The sequence below is a fragment of the Montipora capricornis genome, chromosome 11, assembly GCF_036669925.1.
Source record: "Montipora capricornis isolate CH-2021 chromosome 11, ASM3666992v2, whole genome shotgun sequence".
In the NCBI taxonomy this organism is placed as follows: domain Eukaryota; kingdom Metazoa; phylum Cnidaria; class Anthozoa; order Scleractinia; family Acroporidae; genus Montipora; species Montipora capricornis.
Window position 1 is genome coordinate 14152209 of NC_090893.1, and position 22500 is coordinate 14174708.

The 22500-nt window shown below is 40.1% G+C and overlaps 2 protein-coding genes and 1 pseudogene across 2 annotated transcripts in view; all 3 read left to right on the forward strand.

Annotated features, from left to right (window-relative positions):
• Positions 1 to 1439, forward strand: part of LOC138023105 (uncharacterized) — a 1853-nt gene extending 414 nt beyond the window's left edge. Inside the window, exon 1 of the mRNA XM_068870135.1 lies at positions 1 to 1439. This exon is cut by the window's left edge and continues 414 nt beyond it. Within this exon, the coding sequence (XP_068726236.1) occupies positions 1 to 1215 (1215 nt within the window). The 3' untranslated portion in view covers positions 1216 to 1439.
• A 9684-nt stretch (positions 1440 to 11123) lies between these two features.
• Positions 11124 to 13502, forward strand: LOC138024450 (uncharacterized; annotated as a pseudogene).
• Positions 13503 to 18496: 4994 nt separating this feature from the next.
• Positions 18497 to 21943, forward strand: LOC138024025 (uncharacterized). Its single transcript, XM_068871115.1, has one exon. It carries the CDS (start codon positions 18814 to 18816, stop codon positions 20440 to 20442), a length of 1629 nt encoding a protein of 542 aa, XP_068727216.1. The 5' UTR covers positions 18497 to 18813; the 3' UTR covers positions 20443 to 21943.
• The last annotated feature ends 557 nt before the right edge of the window (positions 21944 to 22500 follow it).

Consider the following 22500-nt stretch of genomic DNA (forward strand, 5'->3'; position numbering starts at 1 on the left):
GGCATGATGTTCGCAATGATCTCTTATCTTAGCTATAGAACTTATCTCAACTGTGAGTTTAAACCAAAGAAGTTAATTGCGCTTAATATACAATGGGCGAAAATAATTTGTGATATCATCTCTAACTTTTTTTTGTATATTTGGGTGTTTCTCCTAGCGCTAGTTCTTTTTCGTTCATATCAACTGTCAGGAGTGAGGAAAAAACTCTTTCTATGTTGCATGTTGATTTACTTCTTGGATTCACTGTATCGAGTGACTTTACAAGCTCTTGGAATCACTAAAACGTTACCGCTTTCCAAGGAACAAGTCATCCCTCTATTCAGTCTCTTTGTCATAAGTATTTTGGGTCACAACTACTTGTTAGCAAATAATCTCTGCCTTCATTCAAAGCGACAAAAATGTGCTGTTTTCTTGCTCTTTTCAGCCATTTATTGTTTACCTTTTACAGCGGGTATCATTGTTTCTTCAGTTATTTATCCTGCGTATATAAAACAAAACGAACAAGGCAAACTGATCATCGCTCTATTTTCTCCACTCATTGGGGTAGCCTTCAAGACATCATCTCGTATTTGTCTTCAGAGACTTTGGAGAATAACACACCCAGCTTATTCTTACGTTATGATGGCGCCAGTGTATGGTGCCTCAGCGATCATGTTCCGTGTTATGCAGGTAGATCTCGGTAACTTAAAAGCCATCGCCTATCTTGGAATAATTCACGGCGTTGCCGAAGTCATAGAACGAAGCATAGTTGTTGTCATCGATCACATATGCCAACAAATCTTGAAACGAACCTCAGTTCCTTGGGGGCGCTACCGAACTCCGCGTACCGAGAGAATAACAGCGGACATCGCCATCATGAGCATGCTCTATGAGTCCACCGCAATTGTCTCCATCAATGGATTCTTTCATTTGTACCAATTCATTTATATGAAGAACTTATCCCACTGGGCAGTTTTCCAATCGTTTACCGAGATGACTGCAGTTCCATTAGTCATCGAGTGGCTTTTCACAAGTTTGTCTTTGGCGATTGAAACGCGATACCAGAATTTGGCCGTCATGGCAGTTTGGAGAAAGGACTGGAGAAGACACATTCTTGTTGCTATGTTGAACGTTTTACCATTGGCTGTTTGGACGAGTCAAAATCTTTTTACTTTAGTCCAGGCACGATTTGAGGATCCTTTGCATCAAGTTCCTTGCAAAATGCCATTTTCTTAAAATAATAGACTTGTATTGTGAAGAAGATTTTAAGCCAGTAGGTGAACAGAGAAGTGTATTTATCGATGGTGACTATAATATATACATACTTAGGAAAAATCCGAAGTGCTGAGTTGAACCTGTAATCTTTCAAAAATTAGCTCAGATTCTAGAATCCTGCTCGTAGAAGGTGCCATCCCCTCAGCACTGATTTCAGTCCTGGCAGTGAGTGGGATAAATGCCGACTTGCATTAATCATTTTAGTTCAATGGCTTGGCTTTTACGGGTGTTCTTCTTCAGCTCTTCCGCGATGCGCTGAACTGTGGCCCTTGATACCAACTGTGACGAGAAAATCGAGTAGCTTATCGCAGCTATTGAATATTCCCCAGCGATCCTAATATTACAAAAATACGATTTTAATTCATGAAGCAAGGGCTTAATTTCTAAAGAAACATTGATGCTGCATTGATGGAGAGTAACATTTAAAAAATAGATTTTATTAAGGGAGTTAATAAACGGAAACCAAAGTAAGAAAGATTTGCGAGTTCGAATTTGCTCTAAAGAAGGACGAACGCTAGAAACGTCATCTCGTAAATCATTGAGACAACAAACCAACAAAAGTGTTACCACTCAGAAGGAGTTGAAGCTGTATTTTTTCGAAATTAGCTCAAATGCTTCAATCCTGTGACCTAGGAGATTTCTTGGAGCTGCCATTCCCTCCACAGCATTTCATTCCTGCTCTGCGCCGGATGAATTTCCGACTCGATTGATTCTAGTTCAATGCCCTTGGTTTAACGAGTTTTCTGTAGTACCATGGCCATTTCTATCAATTGTGACGGGAAAATTGAATAGCTTATTGCAGCTACTATCAGACTACGACCTCATAAAAACATGAATCAAGAGATTTTTTTTAAAGAAAATGTAAATTACTGCTGCATTGGATAGGAGTCACACGCACAAAACTTACGTTTCATCGACGGAAAGAGCTGATAAAGGCAAATTAACCAACGAGGGATTGAAACGTCAGCTTTCAAATCTGTGAAACGATGGTTAATTTACCTTTATAATCTGTTTGGGTATAAAATGACAAATTCACCGGGGATCTCAGTTCGTGCATCTCTTTAAACAGCCTAGGACGGTTTTCTTTAATGCTCCCATTTAAAAATGACAGATAAAATTCGTTCTCCTTGCAATTCTTTTCTATTGGTTATAAGACATATGTGAAGGTCTACTGAACCTATCTACAGTCCTCATTGCAAAGGAAGATCTTTCTCCACAGTTAATACATGCAGGTCACTGATTTCCGAGTTCATGTCTGCCTCCTCTTCAAAGCGAGTCTACGTGATAAGTTTACCATCACAAAAACTTCTTCACTTAGACTCGCTGTGAAGAGGAGGCAGACATGAACTCGGAAATGGCCCATTAAAGACCGTGGGAGCTGGTCAGACGCTAATGGAACTGCAGCCTTTTTTGAGAATATTTTGAATGCTTCTTTTCTTCGTGTGTGCACTTAGCCTCATGAGAATTCTAATACTTATTTTTATTTCTTGGGTTTTGATTTTGGTGCTAAATACAGTCATTGTTGGGGAGTTTTTGTCTTGTTGTATTTTATTCCTGAATAAAATCAACGATTTTTATGGCGGCTGACCTATGACGGCTGGAACAGAATGATTTGGCACGCCAAACATTCCCGTCAACAAACTTGCCTCCTTTTTTTTCTTTTAAAGCAATAATAAATATTTACGAGATCTCTCGAAGGACTAGACCCTCCGTGAGGGTACACTGGGTTGCCTGTGGTACGTGCACCGTTCCAGACATTTTTTTTCAAGTTGGGGGGTCATTAAGAAGTCATACCAGAAGAGGCGCTTTGGCTCACAGGTCCTCACACGTTTGTAAGACGAAATAGATCTGCCCTTGCGTAATATGTAGCTCTAACAGTGCACGATATTGTTTTGGTATTGTCTATCATTGTAGTGCCATGGTAGAAGTCTTGGGTAAATATTCTGAGAAGATATGTGGTTACTAGCAAAGTACTGAATCCAGAAAGATTGAAGAAAATAAATGGGGAGTGAGAAATATTGGCTTCTGGGCTGACATGTTTGATAAACTTCTTTTCACCACAAGTTTAAGCGTGCCCTCTGAGCATCTGACAGCTTTGTAATACCGAAGTTCACTGAAGTTAATCCTATTCGGCGGGGTTAGTGTTTAGATGGGAGACCAAAACAATATACCCCTCATAAATTGAAGCATCGGACCTAAAATACTATTAACGCTAACAAATGCGAACTCACCAAGATACAGATTTTGTTAGCTTGCTTTATGCAAAAACAAGTATTGATGCAACAGTTTTCAGAAAGAGCAGAAGGAAGTTTCCAGGACGGTCGCTCGAGAATAACATATTTACGACATGAAAACAACATTCATTTTGAACCGTGAATATAGAATATAAACAGTTACGATCAGCGACAAACATTTTGGGAGTTTTTTTTGCAACGTTCAGTTTTGTTATTGGTACGTTTGGCTGCACAAATAAATCGCAAAATCGAAAGTGACATCGCCAGAATTCAGCGGGCGCCGTGATTAAGTTACCGCGGCATGTTTACTTGCCAAACAGTGAAGCATCTGTGTCAAATGATGGCAAGATACCGGGTTTTCGTAATTTTCTTTTTCTGTTAAGTGTTATAAAGTTTGACAATGAAATGAGCGAAGTCAAAAACAAAGATCACAATCGCCCAACTCTTGTTTATGCAAAGTTCAAAATTTACTCTCCAAGACGCGTTCGACGTTATTTATCACCAGGTAATTTCATCATTTTGGAAATGGCAGCTACTTTATTATTCATCTGCGTCACAATTTTTCACTGATTTTGGGGCTCATTTTGTTGAACCTCAAGCACGCTTCCAACAGGCCTGTGAACCCTTCCTGCTTACAGAGCAATACTAAAAAAACTTCTCCCATATCGCATTTCAACCTTAAGCTCGGAAATTCAATACACAACATATTATAATTCACAAAGGCAGAAAATACCACAGAATCCTTTTCCAGCGAAAAATTTATTGAAACAAACAACATATTTGCTCTAAGAGGCGAAAACTCTTCCTATTTCATTGCGTGCGTGAAGGCAAGAAACTCAATCGTGTCAAGGTAAATCAGGTAAATACAGCTCACTTTGATTTCGGCTCGACGGGCGATAGATTGTTGTCGAAGTCCATTACTCGTCGCTTTTAAGATTCCACCGCCTTTATATCCAATTTACTTGCCATTGTTGAGCTTCATAAGGGTATATTTTGTTCAAAGATCCACTAAAACGCCATTCGCGTTACATGACTTTCGACGCCATTGCCGGTTAAGTTAATCGTTCTACTGTGTCCACCATAGAAATCTACGCATTTCCCACTACCCTCTCGATCCTAAGAAAATACGCGCAGAAGGCTCTACGCACAAAGCCACCACTTAGCAGGGGAGTGACAGGCAAGACTTTTACCGACACGGAAAAAAATAAAAAAACGACGAAATAAACGCAGATTCCTACTGGGTTTGTCATACTGGCAACCCCAGTAACAAAAATCGCGCAAAAACAGATTTTAAGGCCAACCTGACATTCTCCCAGTGGTAGAGTTTAATGGTAGACCACCATGATCTGGTCCCCATATTATGCTTATTCGATTCAAGTTTAACAGCCTGAAGTTGGTTTTCCTTAATCAGCTTATTATTCTCTCCTGGAGTATAGTAACATTGGGATTTTGTTCATGTCCTCCTTTCCGAAGAACGCGCTTTCCTGCGTTTTAGAAGGTGTTTTACTAAAGGTGACATGAAAGGTGGGTCCCTTGATGGCATTAGCACCGTGTTCTCTGGAAAACAATCCTTGAGTTATATACCAGGCCACTTATTTGCATATGAATGGCGCGTATTAACCAGAACCCAAAATACCATAACACTCTTTCTTTGTCTCTCCAAAAGTTTGCATAAGCATTCTTTTTATTTTCTCTTGGCACTTACAGTGGTCCGAAGAGAAACTGGAAACAATGCTTATGCAAAATTTGGGAGGGACAAACAAAGAGTATTATGTCAAGTGAAGCTATGATCCTCGCAGTTATGAACACAATTTTTGCAATTTCGTAAAGAAGCTTGAAAAAATTAGGACTTCAACGGGGTTTGAAGCCGGGACCTCGCGATAACCGGTGCGACGCTCTAACCAACTGAGCTATGAAGCCACTGACGTTGGGAGCTGTTCATTTGTGGGTTCCAATGTTCCCGTGAGGAATGAATGAACGATGAAATGATATATGAAATGGATCATATGAACTGCGGATATGAAATCAAGTGAAGCTATGATTCTCGCATTTATGAACGCAATTTGCATTTCGGAGTTTTCATACTGGCTAATTGTTATATGCCTCGTTCTTCAAACGATGTCTGGTTACAAAAACACCATAGTGGCCGGGTCAGTATTCTGCACTTCTCAGTCTCGCAAATCAACTTCATTGGATGTAAATATGTCCGGCAATTTGCCCATTGAATTCTCATCGTTCAATTTTATATTATATCCTATTTTATTAAAACTTAACTACTGATATCAGATTTCCAGTATTGGCTGGCTCGCCGGACACGAGCTAACAGTTCATATACATGCTGTACCTAATATGGTCAAGAAACGCGTCGCACACTAAGCAAGCGGACTGTAAGAAAGAAATGGCTGACAAAAGCCGTTTTAGACGGGAATTAACTGAGGCAGAAATCGATGCTTTAGTCGACAATACTATCCCGAGAACATCAAAGAAGAATTGTTGATCCGAAGTTTTAGTAAACAAATTATTGTACTCGGGCTTCCTGGATATAAAATGATTATAACCAACTCGGCGCTACGCGCTTAGTTGGTTATCTATCACTTCATATCCAGCGTGCCCTCGTAGTATCATTGTAATATACTTACCAAAATATCACGTTTCTGATTGGTCAACTGAAGACGAATGCAATAATAATAAATAATAATAATATAATAATAATAATAATAATAAATAATGATGATGATGATGATGATCGTTTATTCATCGTTTTTACACCATAAACTGAATTACAAGGCAGGTCAATAATTACATACAATGCTTCTGAATTGTGACAAACGTGATTTTGGTATTTGATGGTGCAAAAATTTCCGAGTCCGTTAGTTCTTGAAGAGGCAGGCAAAGAAACGGTTTTCTCCTGTTCCAATACGGTCTTGTGTGTGAACACTCGGAAGTAAAAATAGAGGAACCGTAGCCAGGGCAAAACATATTAAAACTTATAAAAACGTTCACTGGCTATATACAGTTAAAACTTTCGACCTTTCGGCTGTCAGGCTACAGCCTTCAATGGAAATGAATGGAAAAAATGACAACTACAATATATACAAAAATAGGTGAGACTATAAAAAGAACAATTAGTTTTTTTGACACATTTTTTCCCGTTTTAATATTCTTTTTATAATTTCACCTATTTTTGTATTTATTGTAGTTGTCATTTTTTCCATTTATTTCCATTGAAGGCTGTAGCCTGACAGCCGAAAGCTCGAAAGTTTTAACTGTATATAACCAGTGAAACATTTTATAATTTTTAACTCGGAAGTGAGTTGCGTAGCAGTTGGGAAGAAAAGTAATTTCGCTTGAGAAATGTTAAGAAAATTAAGCCTGCAATACGGAAGTTGCCATGCAAAGAGAAGCGATGGAGCGATTTGTTGACTTTATTATGAAAAAAACCGTATGAACGTGAATTTCGTTGATCACTCACCAACGACTCGTGCAATTTTGAGAACCTTCAAAACATCACTCGTGCCCATAAATCGTGAAATGCACTCGCGTTCATACGATTTCCTACATAAAAACTCGAGCGCCGTGCATCATGGGCAAATCCCGAAACAAGAGAGGCACATGAAAGCACAATGTAACAGTACTAATGAACCGTTAGCGAGTTTGGGAAAGTAGCATTCGATTTGCAGCGTTTCAGTTCGCAAAACAAAACCTAAGATGAATTCAGAAAGCATGGATGTTTCAACAACAATCTGAACCCTTCGACGTAAACGAAAGTGATTCACGTGGGCGGAAGAGTAATTCGGAATAATAAATCGCCGTATTGAAGAGTCAAGCAGCAGCTTTTAGATATCAAGATTAGCTTCTTGCGTAAACAAATTTTCCTGGGACTAAAGGCAAGGAATTCAGTTTTTTGAAATCTAATAGCGTGATTAATTTTCCTTAAAAGAACTAAATGGCAGGACGCAAAGGTATCGAAGTGTTTGGACACATCATCTTAGTTTTACACGTAGTGTATCCGAACAATACAGCCCAAAGGACCCCGAATACAGTCAAGAAACCTTAGAATACGACCTTTTGCAGAATACAGGCCGAGAATGGGACGCTCCACCAGTGGCTCGAAAATTTCTTGTATCAGGAATACAGTGACACAGAGGTCACAGTGGATGATTTCTTACCAGCTTCCTGTGGAGTTAAGGCGGTTCGTTTAGACGCTTGTTCCCTCGGATATATCGAAGAAACAAAACGAAATTCAGAAAACGCATCTCGAACAAGCCAAGTCCTGGAAGCAGCTTAGACCAATCTGCTTTGGCGAACAGTTGGTGTAAGTCAACGGTGGCTCCGTGCCTTCGATTTCGCTTCTCTCAGCCATCGCCATTGTCATGAGTGTCACAAAGTGATCTCTTATCTTTACTATAAAACTTTTCTAACTCGCATTTCAACCAAAAGCCTTGATTCCGCTTAAGTTTACAATGCATGCAGGTGACTTGTAATATCATCTCTTGCTTCTTTTTATCCATCTGGTTGTTTTTGCTCGCGCTCAGTTCTGTTCCGTCCATATCAACTGTCCGGAGTGAAGAAAAAATTTTTTCTATGTTGCATAGGCATGTATTTCTTGGATTCATTGTACCGAGTGACTGTTCAAGCTCTCGGAATCAGTACATCGGTCCCGCTTTCCAAGGAACAAGTCCCCTCGAAACATTCGCTTTGCATGGGTATGTTTTGCCACAACTACTTGTTAACAAATCATCTGTGCCTTCACTCAAAGCGACCAAAGCGCGCTGTTTGTTTTCATCCTTTTTTCAGTCACTTATTGTTTACCATTTATAGCGAGTACCATTATCACTTTATTTATTATATACTGTGTATAACAAACAAAACAAAAAAGGCAAAATGATCATCGCTCTATTTTCTCCGCTCATTGCGGTCATCTTTAAGACAACATCTCGTATTTGTGTTCAGAGACTTTGGAGAATAACACACCCAGCTTATTCTTACGTTATGATGGCGCCATTGTATAGTGCCTCAGCGATCATACTCCGGGTTTTGCAGGTGGATCTCGGCAACTTAAAAAAAGCCATTGCCTATCTTGGAACAATTCACGGCGTTGCCGAAGTCATAGAACGAAGCACAGTTGTTGTCATCGATCACATATGCCAACGAATCTTGAAACGAGCCTCAGCTCCCTGGGGGCGTTACCGAACTCCGCGCACTGAGAGAATAACAGCGGATATCGCTATTATGAGCATGCTCTATGAGTCCACCGCAGTTGTCTCCATCAATGGATTCTGGTCCTTCTTCATATTACTTAGGGACTTCCTCTTGGACTGCCATTGTTATGCAAGCGATCAATCAAAAAAATTGTTGAAGTCTATTATCCCAGAGTCTCTCCGGCGTAGATACTTTTTGTAACTACCATATAGTGGTTTGACTAAGCCCTATATAGGGGTATACAAGTATACATGGCCATACATAACCCTACACAGGTATACATGGCCATACATAACCCTACACACGTATACATGGCCATAAATAACCCTACTACACAGGAACACACGGCCATACATAACCCTAGAGAGGTATACATGGCCATACATAACCCTTGACCGCTACGTTTATTAAAAAGTGCAAATACTATAGTATGCTCATAGGTAAAAAGCTGTTAAAATGATGAGTCTAAAAGTTTTAATCTGTTTCTACTGTTTGTATAGCTGATGATGATGGGCCATGTCAAAAAACTGTGCAGCTTTTTCATGTATGTTACTTTTAGTTGTGGCAAATCGTGAAAGTCTAGGTAAAGCTGTCACTGGATTAGCATATATTGATAACGCTGTGGAGGGATGGCCATGTATAGGCCATGTGGAGAGGGCCATGTATATATGCTGTGAAGGCCATGTCTAACTGTGTGCAGGGTCATGATAGCTGTGTGGAAGGCCATGTATAGCTGTGGAGGGCCATGTATGGCTGTGGAGGGCCATGTATAGCTCTGGAGGGCCATGTATAGCTATATAAGGGCCATGTACATAGCTGTAGCATGTGTAGGGCCATGTATAGCTATGGAGTGTATAGCTATGTATAGATGTGTGAGGGCCCTGTATAGCTGTGTAGGGCCATGTTTAGCCTGTTTAGCCTTAGATGGCCATGTATAGCTATATAAGGCCATGTATAGCTATGTAGGGCCATGTATAGCTATGGAGTGCTATGTATAGCTGTGTAGGGCCATGTGTAGCTATATAAGGCCATGTATAGCTGTGTAGGGCCATGTATAGCTGTGGAGTGCTATGTATAGCTGTGGAAGGCCATGTATAGCTGTGTAGGGCCATGCATAGCTGTGGAGGGCCATGTATGGCTGTGGAGGGCCATGTATAGCCTGGAAAACTATGTATAGCTGTGTAGGGCCATTTTTTTCCTCAAGATTTGTTCGGCTGAATTCATTTTTTTTTTTCATTTATCACTACTCTACCGTCTTTCAAAAGAAGTGCTCAAACGTTTGGAGAAATTATTGCAAAATCATAACTACAGATGAATCTGAAAGCAGTCTTCGTCCGTGGAACAAAGCCCGCCAATCTGCGCTGTTATTATGTATACGGATATCAGAAGTTCCTTCCTTTCGAGTCGAGCAGAATTTTTTGACTGATTTTTAGAGACGTTGCCGAGTTCTGACGCATATAAGAGTAGCTTAGGGGCTCTAGATCTTCACATGATCCCGGTTCACCGAGCTGGCTCGGTTACCGAGATGAATTGGTTTCTGTTCGTGTCATATGGCGACATTCCGCGACCATTCAGGCGTGAACTCTAACGAACAAGCCTGGCAAAAATTTCTCAATGTTGTTTGTTTCAGCAACCTCAAATTTCTTTCGACTTTACGTAACTATCAAGTGAGACTATTCCAAGCTTCATTATAGAAAAAAAGAAAAGTTAAATCTCGGTAATGTCCGCGCTATCACAAATGAAATGCATTTTAGTACTTTCGTCCCGTCAGTGTCTCCCGTGGCGTTTCATTTGCAGTGGTTCAGATTCCTTGAAACAAAAATAACCTAGAATAAAGGCAAACATCCTGAAGTCCTCAAACCTTCTACGTAGACGAAACTTGTAATACACGTGGGCGGAAGTGAAGCGGAGTAATAAATAACTGCCTTGCGTGAGAGATGATTACATTCTGGATACATAAGCTTGTCACATAACCAAGTTATCCTTTAAAATACTGCAGGATTTAGTTTCCCTTGAAGAAACTATAAAATGGATGGAAGCAAGTTTATCGAAGTGTTTGGACACATTATCTTTAGTTTTACACGTAGTGTATCAGAACAATACAGCCCAAACTATGAGGACTCCGAATATGGTCAAGAAACCTCAGAATACAGCCTTTTGCAGAATACAGGCCGAGAATGGTACGCTCAACCAGTGGACGAGATCATTTATCAGGAATACAGCGACAAAGAGGTGACGGTGGATGAGTTTTTTACCAGCCTCCTGTAGAGTTAAGGTACCGGTGGTTTCATATAAACGCCTGCGCTATCGGAGAGATCGCAGAACAAGGCAATAAGCAGGACGCACATCCCGAGGTAGGACTGTCCTGGCAGCAGCTTAGCCCATCTGCTGTGCGGAGTATATGTAAGTCAACGGTGATCGGTGCGTCGATTTCGCTTCTTTCAGCCCTCGCTATTGGTATGTTGTTCACAGTGACCTCTTATCTCAGCTATAACACTTTTCTAAACTGTTATTTTGAACAAAAGACCTCGATTTCGCTAAAGATACAATGGGTGCATGTTATTTCTGATGTCATCTCTCACTTTTTCTTGTATATTTGGGTGCCCTTACTTGCGCTAGTTCTGTTCCGTCCATATCAACTGTCAGGAGCGAAGAAAAAACTGTTTCTATGTTGCATGTTCATGTATTTCTTGGATTCACTGTACCGAGTGACTTTACAAGTTCTGGGAATCAGTAAATCGTTCCCGCTTTCCGACGACCAAGTCATCCCTCTTGACATTCTTTTTGTCGCGAGTATTTTTGGCCACAACTACGTATTAGCAAATCACTTCTGCATTCACTCAAAGCGACAAAAATGCGCTGTTTTCATGCTTTTTTTAGCCATTTATTGTTTCACTTTTGTCTTGGGAATCATTACTTCCTCATTCCTTTATCCTGCGTATATCAAACAAAACGAAAAAGGAAAACTGATCATCGCTCTATTTTCTCCTCTCCTTGCGGTGGCCTTGAAGGCAACATCTCGTATTTGTGCTCAGCGACTTTGGAGAATAACACACCCAGCTTATTCTTACATAATGATGGCGCCATTGTACAGTGGATCAGCGATCGTATTCCGGATTATGCAGGTGGATCTCGGCAACTTAAAAGCCATCGCCTATCTTGGAATAATTCACGGCGTTGCCGAAGTCATAGAACGAAGCACAGTTGTTGTCATCGATCACATATTCCAACGAATCTTGAAACGAGCCTCGGCTCCTTGGGGCGTTACCGAACTCCGCGTACCGAGAGAATAACAGCGGATATCGCTATTATGAGCATGCTCTATGAGTCCACCGCAATTGTCTCCGTAAATGGGTTCTTTCACTTGTACCAATTCATTTATATGAAGAACATATCCCACTGGGCAGCTTTGCTATCCTTTACCAAATTGACTGCAGTTCCATTAGTGATCGAGTGGCTTTTCACAAGTTTGTCCTTGGCGATTGAAACGCGATACCAAAATTTGGCCGTCATGGCAGTTTGGAAAAAGGACTGGAAAAGACACATTTTAGTTGCTGTGTTGAGCGTTTTACCATTGGCTGGTTGGGCGAGTAAAAACCTTTTCGTAGTCGTCCAAGCCCGATTTAAGGATCCTTTGCATCAAGTTGCTTGCAAAATGCCATTTTCTTAAAACAATAGACTTATACTGTGAAAGAGATAGTGCATTTTAAGCGGCCAACTTGAATAAACAGAGATGTGTATTTATTAATGACGACTGGAACATATTCACAAAAATTGCGAGTGCTACCACTGAGCGGGAGTTGAACCTGTAATCTTTCGAAGTTCGCTCGGATACTACAACCTTGTGATATAGAAGGGCTTGAAGTTGCCATCCCCTCAGCACTGAGTCTAGTCCATGGCATTGCACCGGATGAATGCCACTCGAATCGTGGAAGTATAGTGGCCTGACTTTCAGAAACCACTACCATTGATATCAATTGTGAGGACAAAATTCAGCAGCTAAAAAATGAGATATCCTAGTTCATCCTGTATTGCTGCAAGATCTTAATGTGGATACTCCCTGACACCCAATGAAGCATCAGGCCTTGGAGTTAGTGTCGAGAGATTTTGCATTTTGATAACTTACCCATTGAGAGCGATTTTCGTCATTCTTACAGTCTCTGTCAAAGCCACCGTGTGAAATGTCGTCACGTAACGCTTGTCGAAAGGAGAGTTGCGACTGCCCGACAACACAGAGTTCAATCGAATATATCCGCTCTTAGTTTCAGAATATTTTGAATGTTTCTTTTCCTTTTATTTGTGCGCGTAGCATCATAAGAATTCTAATATTACTTTCAATGTCCTAGGTTTTGTAGGAGTTTTCCAGTATTCTTGTATTTTATACCTGTCCGTAGGTAAGTTTTAACACGCCTGAATTATGGTGAAACAGTGATTTGGCGCGCCGGATATTCGCGACAACTGACTGGCTCTCTCAAAAAAAAAACTCACAAAAAGAGATCTGCAGATTGCAGTATGGGCGCAGAAAACGAGATTTCGGCTCCGAGTACGCGTATTATGAAAATTTGACCTCCCAATCTTTTTGCGCATGTTTAGTACAGAAAACTGGTACAGGACGTTCGCGTGCCCCAATATAAAATTCGGTAATCATGATATTTTAAAATTAGCGACAAAAGCATTAAAGAGTATCAATTCAAACTGAAATTTAAAATAAACGATACCAAATTATACAGAAATCACATTTACATTTGGTTTTAAAGAAGAAACTGCCATTGTGTAGCCCTGGTTGGTAACAGTCACGTTTTGTACCTTTTATTTCGGCTCTTTTTAATTAATCTTAAATCGAATGAATTTTCATTGGTTGTCAGAAAAGAGGGTTTTCTTGACTCGCAGTAACTGAAACTGAAGTATACCCGGCCACTGCGGTGTCCTCCTCTTATGCAATATGGTAAAAAAAGGAAAACAGTCAGCAGGTATAAAATTTACTCAATAACTTTGAAAATATAGCAAGGGTTTTCCAGTGGGCTAATGCTACAATATACAATAAAAGGTGCGAGACGAGAGCTGGTGTAATATATCAAAAACTCGAGCCTCTTGTTTCATCGAGGTATCCAGACACCCAGAAAAAAAATAAAAACACAAGGTAACAGGCCTATCGTCTATTAATGAGTTTGACTAAGTAGCGCTCGATTTGCGTTGCTTCAGTTCGCAAAAAATGAATTCAAACAACAATAATCTAAAACCCTCGCCGTAAACGAAAGTGTTGCACGTGGGCGGAAGTAGTTCAGAATAAACAATTATTGGATGAGGTTTTTGTGATATCCGGAATAATCAAGGTCGAGGTAAGTGTTATCAGACGAAGCCGAAGGCTGAGGCTGATAACACTAACCTAGACCTTGATTATTCCGGATATCACAAAAACCGAATCTAATAATGTTTTATTATACATTGTTTTGAAGATAATAACGACAAACGCATTATCGCAGCGATCACAGTTTACTTTCAAACACATTGGAAATCATGCATTGCGCGCGCAATCTACAGATTATTTACTAATCTGTAGGTTGCGCTGTTTCCCAGAATTAACTGTAGGCTTTTAGCCAATGAGAAGACAGATGGTGACTACAATGTATCATAATAATAAATAACCGTATGGAAGATGTCCAGCAGCAACGTATCAAAATTAACTTCTCGCATAAACAATTTTTCCTTGCACTAAATGGAAAGAAATCAGTTTTATTAATACTGCACGAACTCAGTTTCCTTGAATGAATTACTACACCTTTTGCTGTTCAATAACCGCACAGAAACATTCATTCAAGCGAAGAAGCATTGTCATTAGCGTGAAGACACATCATGAGCGCGATTGAACGCTCATTAACGCATTCAGCATATAATTTGACAGTCATGAATATTTTGCTGAAGGTTCAATGATTAACATTTTGGAACTTTCATTAGCGCCTTCGTACAATCAATAAACACGGGCCGTGTTTTCACGACAGCCGTTGTCTCGTTTATAAACATTCCTGAAAGTGGTTTGTTTGCTGACTTCGTTGAATGACTCAAAAATGATATGTGTTTTTACGGACTTTTCGGTTGTTACTCGCCAAGAGACCTAAAACACCGCTCTTGAAAACATGGCCACAGACAGACATTCCAACGACAGCCCTTGTCACGCTTAACATTCCTGAAAGTAGTTTGTATCTAGACTTCGTTAAGCGACTCTAAAATGATACCTGTTTTCACGGGTAAGATTAAATGAGGAGAGAGCACGTGCCAACACAGTAATAAAAATAACAAAAATAGCACGGCTTTTGCTATTTCCGATTTGAATGACTGCAAGCCACTCCTCATTGCCCGAAAGCAATTGCCAACTCGCTTAAGCTACCTGGTTTGGAGACTTAAATTTAATCAGGAATTTAAGGTGAATTCTATTGGCCGTGTTTTCACATTCCTGGAGGAAGTTACTGGGCATGTCACTGTTAGTAATGCCAGAAACAAATGCCACAAATGAAAGTGGTAGGACTCAATTGCGCGCAACAACCAGTGATGCCAAGCTCAATCATTCCCACAGGGCCAGGACTGACAAGATAAACCTTGTCAGTGATGCCAACGAGTTTGTGGGGCAATATGAGAGCCGAAAACAATTGTTTGGGAGATTTATAGCGAACGACTTGCCCCGAAGGTCGTCTTTCCAATCAAAGGCAACTCAAACAGATCAGCTGGGAAAAGACACAGTAGCCTGCACGTGATACATTAACCCCCAAACACCGGGCAAGTTGGTATCTGTAGAGTGTGAAGTGCAAACTGCTGCTGAATGAGTACGATTTCGTTTAACTCCTCCTATCTATATATGGCACGGTACTCTAAGGCATTACCTCTTTCCCTTGTTTTCTTCACTGACAGTTATGCAGGCATGACGGGGCTCGAGGCACATAAAACTGTGAAAGGGGGTGTAAAGCCAATTTTTACAAACGCCCGTCGAGTTCCTTACACATTGCAAGAACAAGTAGGAAAATAAAATACTCGCAGATGTTTTGGGCAGGCAGCAGAAATACAATTTGCATCTAAACTGTGGAAATGCAAGTTCTTAAAACTTAAAGTGGTTTACCTAGGTAGTAGGTCCCCGGCCAGAGGAAGAGAAATCAATGCAGTAAAAAATGCACCAGCCCCTCGGAACGTAAGTGAATTTAGGTCTTTCCTAGGCTTAGTCCGATATTATCATTCTTTCCTGCCAGGTCTAGCCACAACATTAGCATCCGTGGGATTGGACAAAGGATTGTCAAAACCTTTTGATGCCTGTAAGGAAGGTCTTACTAGTGATTCACTATTAGTCAACTATGAATTGAATAGAGAATGAAGACTGGCTTGTGATGCAGCAAGGTATGGGCTGGAAGCTGTACTACGTCATGTTATGGATGACGGACAGGAGAGGCCAGTAGCCTATGCCTCCCGTACCCTAACCCTCGGGGAGAGATCTATGCACAAATAAAAAGGGAAGCTCTGTCTGTTGTGTATGGATCGAGTTTGATCAGTGTTTGTACAGACGAAAGTTCACGTTAATAACTGATCAGCAGGCTTTGTTAGCAATTTTAGGTCCAAACGCTGCCATTTTCACGTTGGCAGCTACCAGCACGCAACGATGGACCATAGTTCTCTGTGCTTATGATTATCACATTGAATACAGAAAGTTGGGGCAGCGAAGTAACTGTGATGCGTTCTCTCGGTTACCTCATAAAGACTGCAAGATTGGGGAAAAAAGTGAAAGCTACAGCGTAAGTGCTATCGATGGGAACTTCCCAATAACAACCAAAGATATCGGGAAAGCCAGCCTGTTAGACCCATTACTTATTCGAGTACTTGATTTCGTCCTGACGGGATGGCCGGAAAAATGTGATGAGGAAGAACTCAAACGGCTACCGTTTTACAATCGTACGAGGGAGCTTTCTTGTGCCTTCTATGGGCCTCTAAGGTAATCATTCCATATGTGTTCAGAGAGAAAAACCCTAAAGGAATTGCCTTGGGAGCATCCTAGTATTTGCGTAATGAAAGGAATCGCCCGCAGTGTGTGTGGTGGCACAAAATGGATGACGAAATTGAGAGGGCAGTGAAATTACGCACGGTTTGCCAGAACGTAAGAAGTTCTCCACCTTGCGTTCCCTTAATGCCATGGGAGTGGCAGACACGCCCTTTCCAACGTGTTCACTTCGATTTTTGTCAGAGGAAATCTGATCATTTCCTACAAGTGGTTGATAGGCATTCAAAATGGCTGGAGGTAAAACATATGTTGTCAACTACCACAGACCGTACCGTTGAAGAACTACGTCTTATATTTGCCCAGCACGGCTTGCCAGAAGAAGGGGTTTCCGATAATGGACCACAGTTTATTTCTAACGAATTTTCCGAGTTTATGAGCAAAAACGGGGCTAAATATACTCAAGTTCCACCATATCATAGAGTATAAAGATTTAAAAAATCATAGGGAGAGGCAATTTTCTGAAAACGACACAGTTCGGGTAAGAAACACGCACACTATGGCGATAGTGAGAGGTGGATCCTGGGAAGGGTGATTAAAAGTTTGTGGACCTCGAAATTATCGGGTCAAGACGGGAAATAAGACCAGATTTGTGCATCCCGATCATTTAATTAGGGCTCAAGATAAACAATCTTACTTCTTCCGGAGTCATGTCCGCAATCGTCAACAGTTCAAGGTAGTGATACAGTTTCTGATCATGTACGCCAGGCAAATGTAAGTGCTGCAGATGTGAAATCTGAGCGTAGTTTTGACCGAGGATCTGCAGACATGCCATTGCCAGTTGTCTTAAGGCGACCGTCGAGAATCAGAAAAACAGTACACCGACTTAACTTGTATCTGAGATTCCTGTTTTATGTTTCAGTACTGTTGTGTTTTCTATCCCATTTAAGGCAATGTAATGTATCAATATTTGGGTGCGCCTTTACCCATGATGCCTTGGTACTTAAGTGGTTGAAACCCGCCATCTTGAGTGTTGTGCTAAATGCTAGTTTATTACACTGTCAATATATAATCAAGCAACTTTATGTATATTTTTTTAAGTAACGTTTGATGGATTTACTTTATGATTTTAGTTTTTTTTTCTTGGATAAAGAGTTATCATATTAGCTGCAGACAACACTGTTTCGGCCTTCTGGGCCTCAGCAGTGCAGTGCTGATAGCTAGGGTGAAGATTAAGCTGAAAAAGCCAAGCCATACAGAGTGCTCAAAATGGTGAGCTGTATTGCTAGTGGCAATGACTCATCCGAGTAGAGTGCTCAATTTGGACATGAAAGCCAACACTATGTAATGACAAAGAGCTACAGAACTATATAACTATGTATCATATTATATTACTGTAGATTAAGAAATTCGTTTATTAGATTTAAAGTAATTTCAGCGTTGTGATCATTGTCATGGATAGAAGCCAACCTTGTGTTGTAGAAATAACGAAATTCTGACGACTTCAACAGGTCTGTGAAAATGCGTAACGAATCAGTAGTCAGCTAGAGATATTTTTCAGTTTAAACAAAGAGATCCCAATGCAACTCGTTGATGATCTTCTTAAAGTTGATTTACGGAGCTGTAACTAACTTACATAATATGGAAATGAGTAAACAAGTATCAATGAAACCTCATTAAGGATTTGGCTCAATGTAGCAAGGGTTTTCTAGTCAGCTAACGCCTGTCAACAAGATAAGAGGCGCGTGACCTGCTTTGCACTGTTAAAGTCAGAGCATTTCAGTTTTCTCGAAGTACAGCTGTGGCAACAACCTAAAATGACAGCTGGCAACACCACAGCAGCACTACTCTCAAACCGTCTAAGTAAACGAAAGTAGTAAGTCACGTAGGGGGAAGAAAATTAAATGATTAAATAAGAGTCTTGATTTAGTTAAGTAGCATAAACGGGTTTTGCTTCGAGAAAAGGCAGAGCAATCAGTTTCTGCAAGATTCAATATCAGTTTTCCTTAAACAGAAGTACTAAATGGATCGGCACACATGCATTGCACTTATATTATAATATATATTACAATATATATTCCAGATAAGCTTCTCGTATAAAGAGATTGTACTTGGAAAAGGCAGACAATTCAGTTAAGAAGCAACTACAAAATGGATGGACTGACATGCATCGAAGTGTTAGGACACATCATCTTTAGTTTTACACGTAGTGTCTCAGAACAATACAGTCCAAAGGACCCTGAATACAGTCAAGAAACCTTAGAATACAGCCTTTTCCAGAATACAGGCCGAGAGTGGTACGCTCAACCAGGGGACGAGATTATTTATCAGGAATACAGCGAGAAAGAGGTGACGGTGGATGATTTTTTACCAGCCTCCTGTAGAGTTAAGGCGGTTTCTTTAGACGCTTGTTCCCTCGAAGATACCGAAGAACATAACGAAAACCAGAAAACAGATCTCGAAAAAGCAATGTCCTGGAAGCAGCTTAGACCATCTGCTTTGCGAACAGTGTATAAGTCAACGGTCGTCGGTGCTTGGATTTCGCTTCTCTCAGCCTTTGCTACAGGCATGCTTTTCACAATGATCTCTTATCTTAGCTATGAAACTCTTCTAAACTGCCATTTTCAACCAAAGAAAATGATTCCGCTAAAGTTACAATGGATGCTGGTCATTTGTAAGATCATCTCGTCTTTCTTTTTGTATATTTGGGTGTTCTTACTTGCTCTAGTTCTTTTCCGTCCATGTCAACTGTCAGGAGTAAAAACAAAACTATTTCTGTGTTGCATAGTCATGTATTTCTTGGATTCACTGTACCGAGTGACTTTACAAGCTCTAGGAATCAGTCAATCGTTCCCGCTTTCCAGGGAACAAGTCGTTCCTCTAAACATTCTATTTTTCATAAGTATTTTTGGCCACAACTACTTGTTAGCAACTCATCTCTGCCTTCACTCAAAGCGACAAAAGCGCGCTGTTTTCATGCTTTTTTCAGTCATTTATTGTTCACCTTTTATAGCAAGTACCATTACTACTTTATTTATTTATCCTATGTATGACAAACAAAACGAAAAAGGCAAACTGGTCATCGCTCTATTTTCTCCGCTCTTTGGGGTGGCCTTCAAGACAACATCTCGTATTTGTCTTCAGAGACTTTGGAGATTAACACACCCAGCTTATTCTTACGTTATGATGGCGCCATTGTACAGTGGATCAGCGATCATATTCCGGGTTATGCAGGTGGATCTCGGCAACTTAAAAGCCATCGCCTATCTTGGAATAATTCACGGCGTTGCCGAAGTCATAGAACGAAGCACAGTTGTTGTCATCGATCACGTATGCCAACGAATTTTGAAACGAGCCTCAGCTCCTTGGGGGCGTTACCGAACTCCGCGTACCGAGAGAATAACAGCGGATATCGCTATTATGAGCATGCTTTATGAGTCCACCGCAATTGTCTCCATCAATGGATTCTTTCACTTGTACCAATTCCTTTTTGTGAAGAACATCTCCTTCTGGTTATTGATGGTATCTTTTAGCAAGTTGACTGCAGTTCCATTAGTGATCGAGTGGCTTTTCACGAGTATGTCCTTGGCGATTGAAACGCGATACCAGAATTTGGCCGTCATGGCAGTTTGGAGAAAGAACTGGAAAAGGCACATTCTTGTTGCTGTGTTGAACGTGTTACCATTGGCTGTTTGGGCGAGTGAAACTCTTTTCCCTTTAGTCCAGGAACGATTTAAGGATCCTTTGCATGAACTTCCTTGCAAAATGCCATTTTCTTAAAATAATAGACCAGTATTATGAAGATGGTTAATTTTAAGCCGCTAAATGAACAGAGACCTACAGTGATCCACAATGACCTACAATGAGCTACAATCAGAGCTCTACAATGAGCTACAATGACCTACATTTCATTGTCATTGTAGATTATTGTAGGTCATTCCTTGCTTTAGTAACTACGCACCGAGCTTGCGTACTGTAGATTCGACCTCCCAACGTTTTGCCCATGTTTAGTACAGAAATCTCTATTCGTTCTCCAATGTAAAATACGCTAAATATTCAGCAAGAAAAGGGTAAAAAAGCACATTTCAAGCTAAAATGTCAAAAAATCTATAGGAAATTATGTTGTACTTACATTCTTTGCTATCAAAGAAGAAAGCGCCATTGTGTAGCCCTGGTTCGTAATACTTTGCTTTGCAATTTTCATTGGTAGTAGCCAAAACGCGGGGCCGGGGTTGAGGTTGGGGTCGGAGTGTGCTTTTTTCCAAATTTTTTTTCTTTTAATTTTCGTCGTTATTCTCCAGTACTGTTATTTTTGAATGACCGGCAACTGTCTTTCATTTATGGTGGAAGTTAGTCAAAAAAAAAAATACAACCTATAGAAGCTATGAAAGTCCTTAAGGGACATCTTAGTTTTTACTTCTATTATCTTTGTAAATTTGACTGTTTTATTTTGTGTTTTAAAATCGAAGTTGTTTTTTGCGAGCATCTGGCTTTGTCTTTCCAAAAATCGGAGTTTGTTTTTCGAAATTAACGGAATTTCTGAAATTGCTGAAATTGGACTTTATGGAATATGCACGAACTGCCAGAGACACTAAGACTCGCGGAACTCAACACTTTAAAATCGCATTGTAATCTTTTCCACGATGATCGTCACGCAGTCACGCAACGTTCTCATTTGCTTGTCACTCGGGCCCGTAGGGGCACGAGTTATAAAACATGTTGGATTTCTGTTTTTTCTTGTTGTGTCGTTTTCTCAAAAACGAAACGTATTTATTTTGAATTCAGAGTGAACTATTTACACTGTGAGTTATAGAGTGGCCAGTCAAAACAGAGTTTGTAATTGGAAATCTAAACATCTACGAGATACAAATACAAACTTGTGAACACGTAAACCTGAAGTATTGCAAATCATAATGCTGACAAATACAAAAAGCGAAGGAAATGGATCATGCATAGGACGTTTTGAATATCTGCATGATTTTGGGTTAGATTAAAGCGATACATTGTTAAAAATTTCCAAGTTATCCTTTTTCGCGTTAATTAGTACTGTAAACAAGTCTTAGTAATAAATTGGGTTAACGAGGAACCAGTGATTGTAAAGCTAGTGATTGCCATTGTTTGAAATGTTATGCAGGGTTAAGGTGGATCAAAGCAGTTTCCAGCACTTTCCAAGACGTAGATTTTTGATGGGTCATAATTACTACTTTTTATCAATTGATGCTACAATTATGGTATCAAAATACTGCCCAATTACTAGCGAACACGTACCGTAGGTATTATTTTTGTGACACAATAGGTTACCATAGCAATACTATGACCTGCTAAAAACACCCTTAATTTTAGCTTTAAGCGCTTATATTTAAAAAACGGCACGGTGAAATTTTTCTTATTACAAAAGTTTGATTAGAAAGATAACATGTAACTTTTGGCAAAGTTTAAAAAATTCTGCACATGGGGTTCAGAGCCGTCTTACTTTTTCGAAAATTTTAGGTGGCTCTGAATCCCGTGTTCAGAATTTTTTTAAACTTTGCCACGTAATGAATGTGCAGCTATTTCACAATGTGCTATTATTTATAATTATGAAAGGAAATTAATTACTTCCCTGAAATTATTATGAATGCAAGAAATGAACTCTACACTGCTTTATCAAGCTTATCGAGACAAACATATTTAATGTTAACAGAATTACTTTCAGAAGTCATAGCGTTCAACACAACGTTTCAGATTTAATACAGCCCAAGTCATACTGGTAATGTACACGAAGATGCACAATAGATCTTGCTTACTGTATGTCTTTGATAAATACTTTCCAAATTTGATCACAGAGAATCATAATTC

Bases quoted from the DNA above. Each gene is read 5' to 3' on its own strand.
- LOC138024025 (XM_068871115.1), top strand. From the start codon at position 18,814: ATGGATGGACTGACATGCATCGAAGTGTTAGGACACATCATCTTTAGT.